Source organism: Talpa europaea, assembly GCF_964194135.1.
Source record: "Talpa europaea genome assembly, chromosome: 14".
In the NCBI taxonomy this organism is placed as follows: Eukaryota; Metazoa; Chordata; class Mammalia; order Eulipotyphla; family Talpidae; genus Talpa; species Talpa europaea.
The window spans coordinates 90,105,227-90,113,814 of NC_140082.1; the positions used below are offsets into that span (position 1 = coordinate 90,105,227).

The 8,588-nt window shown below is 61.3% G+C and overlaps 1 protein-coding gene across 1 annotated transcript; it reads left to right on the plus strand.

Moving 5' to 3' along the window:
- Positions 1-201: 201 nt before the first annotated feature.
- ISG20 (interferon stimulated exonuclease gene 20) lies at positions 202-8,382 on the plus strand (the record flags this gene model as incomplete). Its single annotated transcript, XM_084254075.1, has 4 exons — positions 202-211; positions 452-703; positions 6,814-7,014; positions 8,296-8,382. The coding sequence occupies exons 2-4, from the start codon at positions 476-478 to the stop codon at positions 8,380-8,382; spliced, it is 516 nt and encodes a 171-aa protein (XP_084110201.1). The 5' UTR covers positions 202-211; positions 452-475.
- Between the last annotated feature and the right edge of the window lie 206 nt (positions 8,383-8,588).

Sequence of the window (8,588 nt, forward strand, 5' to 3'; positions counted from 1 at the left end):
ACCGTGCTCCCACCTGGCTGTGCTGGGCGATGCAGCAGCCCAGCCTCCCTCCAGGCCCCCTCCCCCTGACTCCGCTCATTTGCTGAGAACCAGAAACTGAAACAGGCAGGATCCCGGCCCAAGTCAGGGGTGAGTCACTGCTCAGAGCAACTGCGGTGGCTGAGAAGTGGCAGCAGAGACGCAGGCGTGAGCCTGGGCTCAGGAGGTGCAGGTGAGAGGGGCCAGCTGGTGGGGCCAGGGTGGGCGGTGGGAGGGGCCACCTGGGCAGGATCCTGGGACCTCCGGGCTGAGGAAGCCGGGCGGGGTGGCAGGAGGGCAGCTTCCTTGGTGACCAGGTGGTGATAGGGCCAAGGGGGATGCAGATGGTGCTACCTGGTGGGCAGTGCTGAGGATGCCTGGGGCCGCTGCGGCCCTGGAGTGATGGAGGCCCCGCCTGCCGCCCCGTCTCCAGCAGGTTCTAGGGTCCCTGTGGAGCATGGCGAGCGGCATGGAAGTGGTGGCCATGGACTGTGAGATGGTGGGGCTGGGGCCCCTCCAGGAGAGCGGCCTGGCACGCTGCAGCCTCGTGGACCTCCAGGGCAAGGTGGTCTACGACAAGTTCATCCGGCCCGAGGGCAAGATCACGGACTACAGGACCCCGGTCAGTGGGGTCACGCCTCAGCTGATGGAGAGGGCCACCCCCTTCGCCGTGGCCAGACTAGAGGTGAGTGAGGGCTGGACGCCAGCCAGGCCACCCTGTAGATGCCCTTCCCCCATGCACCCGCGTGCTTCCCCGTACCCCTCCTGGTGCCACGTGTGTGACCAGGGACCCCTGCATGGGGCGCACCAGAGGCTGGGAACCCCCTGGCATCCCCATCATATCCTTTGGAGACTCCCAGTCACCAGAGAACCTTAGACTCACCGCCGGGAGCAGCCTCAGGGTATCTGGTCTGCCTCTTCAGTCTTAGGCTGGGGAAACTGAGTCCCCTCAGTGAGGTAGGGGCTCAGTGTCCTTTCCAGCTGCCACCGGTGAACCCTGCAGGGAAGTGACACCCTCCGTGGCTGGACCGCTGCCGTGGGTTTCCCCCTCCCTGGTCTTGGAGGACAGGCCAGGGTTCCGGCCCTGGCTGGCTGTCCCCTCCTCGGGCCATGTAGCCCCACGGTGTTCCCTTGTTTGCCCTTTGGCATGTTCGGTTCCTTGTCCAGGCCTGACTTTCTGTTTCTGCGAATGAGAAATGAAAGCAAACTCAGTCCCCAGAGGGGTGCCAGGGCCAGTCCCTTCTGGGAAGGCATAAGAACAGAAGAAAGCCCTGCTTCCCGGTTGGCAGGACTGGGGGATCCCAAGCGCGCAGAGGACAGGGTGCATTCCACACACACACTGCCAGGCTCCCAGCACCGTGGAGAAAATCACAGCAACCGCTGTTGTTTACAGAGCGCAGGTGACTCGGCTTTGAGGAGAGAGCTCCTTCACGCCTGATGAGCAGCCCCGCCAGGAGGCCGCTGGGAGCAGGCAGTTGGTCAGGAGGGACAGGTGTGAGCTGGTTTCGTTAATCCCACTCCTTGAGTGACTCGCCCTCACGGTAACCGGTCCTTAAAAGCACATGGTATGACTCCAGTAGGGACTTGAGGGTGATTGCGAAGATTGAGAAAGGCCAGTAGCTGACTCTCTGCTCTTCCATATGACAGATGGGGAAACTGAGGCTCACCTGAACTAAGTGTCGGTTGGCTAGGGCTGCTGCAAACAGCAGAGACATGTGGTCTTAGTTCTGGCAGCTGGGGCCTGAGATCCGGGGTAGAGCCCGTCTGAGGGCTGTGAGGGAGTCAGCCTGGCTCTCCCTGGCTCCTGGGGTGTGCTGGCCCTTGGTCCTATGGACCAAGAAGTGTCACCCCAATCTCTGCATCCATGTTCAGCTGGGGTTCTCCCTGCGGGTGCACCTCTGTACCTCTTTTGCTCATGGGATGAGGGCCCACCTTGCTCAGCGCAGTCTCATCCTCACTAGCTACATCTGGGATAACCCACTTCCACCCAAGACACATGAGTTTCAAAGGTTAGTATGTCAACGACCAAATATGGGGGCAACCAAGTGACTGTCACAAGTTCAGAAAACCAGAACGTGGACTCGCCGGTCAGGTTTCACAGTCCAGGTCCCCGGCCTTGGAGCCAGCGGCCAAGAGGGTACCACCAGCACCGGCCGGCCCAGGCCTCACGGGCAAACTTCAGAACCACAAGTACCATGACCGTTTTCTATATAGAGATTACATGTTGAAATGTTAATATTTCAGATACATTAGAGTAAATAAAACATAAGGAAACAAATTTCACTTATTTCTTCTTACCTTTTGGAACACGGCTGTGAGAGGTCCGGAAACCTTCTGTGTGATCCCGTGACGTTGCTATTGGCCAGCACGTCCAGGAGGGGCTAGGAGGGGGCAGGCCCTGCAGGTGGCACAGCCAGCTGGTGGTCTGGAAGCCAGGTGGATGTCAGCTCCTCCACTTACTGCTGTGTGCCCTCTGCCAGCCGCTGGGCCTCCTGGGCCTCGGTTTCCTCATCAGTGAACAGGGAGTTGTAGACACTGCACGGCGCATGCCTGCCCCACCGGCCGGGGGCTGCAGCAACACAGCAACCCGGGAGCAGCGCAGTCCTTTGACGTAGCTGTTTGTGGGTCCCTTAATTCCACCTCCCCGGTCCGGGGCCTCTGGTGTGCTGCTGATCCTCTCTGTGTGGTCATCCCGAACACGGGCTTGGGGGGGTCAGGCAAGGGTATCCAGCTGTGCCAGGCACTGTTCTCGGTGCGTCACACACCTTTGTGTGCACTCCCAGCACAGCCCTGGGGGTGGTTCCCTCTGATCATCACTCCATAGAGGAAGCTGAGGCATGGGAGGGCTAAGCAAGCTGTCCAAGGAAGGGGGGAGTGCCACTGCCGTAGGCAAGAGAGGGTGAGCGGGCCCCTCCTCCACCTCCCAGTTTTCAGTGGTTTTGCTTAACGTGATGACTTTCATAATGTGAAGCGGTTGCCTCTGTGTCCCGACAGCACTGGTCTTACCCTTACCTAGGACTTCAGTTGCACTGCAGTATGGTTTTGCCCCCCAGGAGACATTCAGCAACCTCTGGAGACATTTCTAGTTGCCATAACAGGGTCTTTTGCTGACACCCACAGGTCAGAGATGACGCTGAACATCCTATGACGCACAGGGTGGATAGACAGATAGGCAGACACCCCCCACCCAAAGAAGCACCAGTAGTGCTCAGGCTTAGAAACCCCACAAATCAGACTGTCAGCCAGGAGGGGACCATGAGGAGGTGGAGGGCCAGAGAGGGCCAGTGACTGCCCAAGGACACACAGTCAGATATGACATGAGTCAGCGGTCAGACTCAGGACTCCGCCGGGCATGTCCATGCGCTTTATCTTTTTCAGATTCTCATGGTAATTTTCAGTAGCTTGTGACTTGTTTAAGTTAATGCTCTGTCCGTTGGAGCCAGTGTACGAGCTGTGTCTACTCCGTGATTGGAGTTAGTTTGCAAGTAAAGAAACTGGACCCAGTGTACCATGGTGCCGCGGGGAGGGCACGGGGCAGCTGGTGGACAGCAGTTACTTCCTCTGCAAGGAGCCTGGAGCCCTGGGCCTCCTCTCAGGGCCTCAGCCAGAGTGGGCAGGAACACGAGAAAGAGGAGGCCACCAACCAGTTTCTCCAGGGAAGCCATCTGCGGGAAGGCAGCAGGCCCTGCGGGGTCAGGACCCCAAGAGCTCCCCACAAACCCATGGACAGGAGAGAAGAGGGGCCAAGGCTCTCCACAAGGACAACATTCTTCAGGGTCCACCCCTGGCAGCTCCTGGCACCCCTGGAGCTGGGAAGGAATGAACTAATGAAAAGGCAGATGGAGGATCACGACGGAGGAGCCGGCTCTGAGCTGCTCATGGCTTCGAGGTGGAGATACCCCAGGACAGCCGGCTGGTGCCCCTCCCTCATGTTTGGACTCAGTGGGTCTGGAGTAAGACGCCCCGTATTTTTCACAAGTTTCCCAGATCAGGCACATCTGGGAAACGCTTGGAACTGGACAGAAACACCAGGGAGTTGGGGGGACGGGCAGTCACCGGCAAGCTGGCCACCACTCCCTGGCGGGTGACGTGGGTACACGCTGTTCTGTGGCCCCTTTCCTGTTGGCAAGATGGTGTGGTCATCCCCACCCTGCAGGGGTGTATCCAGACTCAGATGTCGCCGAGTGCGGGCCCGGACACACGAGCTCGTGACTCTGGATTACCACCGCTGATGCGCCCCCAGGGGAGTGGGTGATGACGACTCTAAGAGTGACGGTCAGGCGCTCTTGAGGCAGCAGCTGTGTGACCTGGGAGAGCTGCTAACCCTCTCTGGTCCCCAGCTCTCTGCTCTGAATGTGATGGAACCCGGCTGTCCTTGCTGGGAGGCGTCCTGCAGGCAAGGGAAGCACCTGGTTCGCAGCCAGGTTGAGGTGCACATCCGTCCACGCCCCTCTCCTCTTCTCTGCTCTTTCCAGGAATTTGAGAGCCTCCACCCCCCATACCTGTACCCAAACACACACCTGCCTCGTGACACTGACTTGGCAGGCCCCAGGGCCCTGCCAGCTGGCACCTGGCCCTAAACCCAGCCTCAGAACCCTGCAGCACCTTGGTGGTGAGGAGCAGCTGCGGCCTTGCCGCCCAGTCCCCCCTCACACAAGGGACACTTCAGTCCTTGACACCCTGAGAGGGCACAGCAGGCCCCTGCGGCTCAGCCTCGAGGTCTTCGCAGCTGTCGCTGGCCTGTCACTCCCGTCCTTGCGTCCTCTTCCTCCCGGGTTACGTCTCCTGCTGCATCTCCGCGCCTCAGGAAGTGATGGGTTTTCCGGGAATCCTCATCTTGATGACTGGGCCCTCTTACACGCCTGGGGCCTGCGCGGCTGCCTCTGTGATGACAGACGTGTGAACTGGGCCCTGGGCCAGCTCCCCTCGGGGGGAAAACAGGCCCCGTTGTTCAGAAACAAGTAAAGGATGTCAACAGGAAGAGGCGCGTGACCCGCAGCCGCCCAGAACATTCCCGGAAGCGTACACATCCCCTTCCTGCTGCCTGCCAGGCGGTGCCCCCACCGCTGCCCCCCAGCCCAGGGCCACTACAAGGAGGTCAAGACCTGTCAGAAACGCAGACTCCAGCACCCGAATCCAGACCTCGGTGCATTTCCCTGGTGACCCCTACTTCCAGGGCTGGCCGCCCACAGGCACAGATTCTTGCTGCGGGGAGCCTTCCTGTCTGTGGGTGAGTGTGGAGGGCAGTCCCCAAGGCCCCCACACTGATGACATCACTGTTACTTTGAAGGCCAGACCCCGCTTCCAGGGGGAGCACAGACACATCACCTCACCTGCTGAGCCTCTGCATCCTCCTCTGTGAAGGCCCCATGTGATGTCCCAGGAGGCCACCAGGAGCAAGCCGGGGCTGAGCCCCCCCGAAGGCTCCCTCTGGGGGAAGGCTGGTGGGAAGCTGTCCAAAGCACCCCTTGGCCCAGAGCTGGTGCAGCTCCACAAGTCTGTGCTCAGGTTCCACCCCCCGTCCCCCCATCTCTCAGGGCAGCCCAGAGAGAGGCTACCGGCCTCTTGGTCAGGGTGGTCCAGAGAGGGGATGAGTCTGGAGCCGAGAGGCCTATCACATGTGCCCATGCGGGTTGGGGCCTGCCTGGAGTTGCCCCCACAGCCTGGACCCTGGGCTGCGGAGGCCCAGAGCAGGCCACTGTGTGGGCAAAATGCTGGAGCTGGCCCCCGGCTTCCAGGGCTCTCGGCCTTCGCCGGCTCTGGGGCCGATCATGTTGTCTAGCAAACCACCCCAAACCCCGCAGTTCAAACCACGGCATTGCTCACTTCTCCCCTGCACCCACCGGTGGTCGGGGGTCTCAGCGGGTGGGCCTGGTCTGCGGGCCTCCCAGGCAGATCTGGGGTCTCAGCAGGGTTTGCTCGTCCGCCTGGCTGGTAGCTGCACCGGCTCCTCGGGCCTCAGGCTCAGCCGTTTCTCTGGCTCAGTGGCCTTGGGGCCCCCCAGGGATGTCAGGTGTCTCACATAGTCGAGGCGAGGGGAGTCAGAGTCTGTCCTTTCGTGGGGGGTGTCAGGAAGCATAGCCCTGTTCTGAAGCCATCAGAGAAGGACTTTCTCGGTGGCTCGTCAGTGATTTCATCTGCAAACCCATCTGTCTCGAGGTGCGGTCCTGGGAAGCTCCTCACGGTCCCACTGAGCCCCCGTGGGAGCCCCATCTGGCCACTCCAGCTCCCGAGGCCGTGCCCACACCTGGGCTCTTGCCCGTCCTCCGCCAGCAGGGCAGCAGCTGCCTGCCCAGCCCTCACGCGCCAATGCTGCCCTTGCCGGCAGGCGCCCTGGACACTGCCAGACCTGCTGGGCAACCGAGAGAGTGTCCTCTCTTAAGGCCGTCTGGTTAGCAGCCAAAAGTCCGCCTGTGACTAATGTCCCTTTGTCACATCACTTGCTCCCAGGATCCGGGGGTGGGGTCCCGGCATCTTTGGGGGGCCATTCTGCACAGTAGGGCCGTTGAGAGGATCAAGTGATACGCTGTGTGACAGACGTGGGCCAGTGCCCGACACGTGAGCGTGCTGGTCACGCTGGCCTTTGCCCAAAACATCCAGTGGCCTTTGGCACAGACCTGGGGTGCTGAGCACGAGGAGGGGCCTGCTCCGCTCTCCTGGTTTCAGGGAGGAGATGTCTGAAGCCCAGAGAGGGCAGGCGATGGGCCCCAGGTCACACAGCACACAGGGGAGGCCCGGGCTCGCTGCTCAGTCCTGCCACAGACCTAGGGTGACGTGGGGTGTGTCTCCTGCCAGATCCTGCAGCTCCTGAAGGGCAAGCTCGTGGTGGGCCATGACCTGAAGCACGATTTCCAGGCACTGAGGGAAGACATGAGCAAGTACAGCATCTATGACACGGCGACCGACCGGCTGCTCTGGCGCGAGGCCCGGCTGGACTACTGCAAGCGCGTGTCCCTGCGGGTGCTGAGCGAGCGCCTGCTGGGGCGCAGGATCCAGGTGAGGTGCTTGGCCAAAGACCTCGGCCTTCTGCGTCCTGAGAGGCTATTGCCACAGGGGCCTTCCCTCGGGCTCCCCAGAAGCGAGAGCAGAGAGGCAGAGAGCAGGACGCCTGTGGTCATGCTTGCTGAGCGACGGGACAGGCTCCGGAGAAGCGACAGGGTCATCCCTGCGCAGGGGGGATGGCCCCCAACTCGGGCCGCTTGGCCTCGCCTCCAGAGACCTGCCCTGCTCCGCCCACCACACTCAGGGGCGTGTGGCTGTTTGAGGGGTGATGGGGGAGCACAGTGCGGTGATCACAAGAGGCAGGAGGGGACGGCACCCTGGGAAGGGTTCTTGTTTTTCTTTGTAAAAGTCAAGCCAGTTACCCCATGGCTGACTAGAGCTTGACCCCAGGGGGACTCTGGGAAATGAGGGGGCCACACTGACTTGCTGACCGGGGGCCTGGGCTGTCAGCGTGGGGGTGGGGGCTGCTGTTGGGCCCAGGGAAGCTACAGGGCTGAGGTCAGGAGCTGGGGCTGGGAGGGCCCCAGGGGCTGGGGGACATGGACTCCCATGTCTACATGTGGGTGTCGAGATGTTTATTAAACACCTGCTGTATGCCGGCTGGACCAAGGGCTAGGGCTACAGAGGTGGCAGGGTCCTGTCCTGAGGACTCTGGGTTGGCCATCCCGGTCTCTGAGCACAGCCTGGGGGTGTGGCTGCCCAGGCAGGGGTTCCTCCCAAGACCAGCAGGAGGGCGGGGTACAGGGCAGACCTGATCTGAATGGAGCCGGAGGCCCCCCGTGAAGAGGCCAGGAGGGGTGCCAGTGGGGAGAGCAGTCCCCCAGCAGGGGTGTATCCCCTGGGGCTGCGGGGATGGGCCTGGCTCAGTCCCTCCGCTGGCCTGCAGGTGTGGCACGGTCAGCCTGGGGCAGCCCTGAATGACGCTTACCTCAACTTGATAAGAACTAGAGAAACGTCCCCTTTATTGTCCCATTTGCATCTAGTCCTTTCTTGTGGGCCTTGGCGCCTCCCCCTAGAGCTGCTTCAGTCCCTCTGTCTGGCAGCAGGTCTGTGGCCCCCTGTGACACCCCGCAGTAAGTGCCGAGGGCGGTCTGCTCCTCCCGAGGCCCGACCTTGTGCCCGGCCCAGGGCTGATGTGGTGAAGCAACGTCCACCCTCACTGGCTCGGTCAGGAAGCCGAAGGGGCAGGGTGCAGACTATGGGGCCTGGCCATTGGGTGTGAGCAGGGGGCTGGCTGGGTCAGCCACCCCAAGTCCCCTTCGCTTGTGCCTGCAGGGCAGCAGCACTGGACACAGCTCTGTGGAGGACGCCAGAGCCACCATGGAGCTGTACCGCATCTCCCAGCGCATCCGAAACCGCTGAGGGCGCCCAGCACAGGACTGACCACAGTTCCCTTCAGCTCTTCCGGGACCAGCGCCACGTCCTTTAGAGCAGCCACCCTTGTGCCTTTGGAAAATGCTTTTTTTGTAGAAAAATAGCTCATATTTTCTCAACTTCATCACTTGATCCTCTTGTCTTTTCCTTTCTTCTCTCAAGCTGGGGAACAGTGGACAGGACCGTGCAAGATA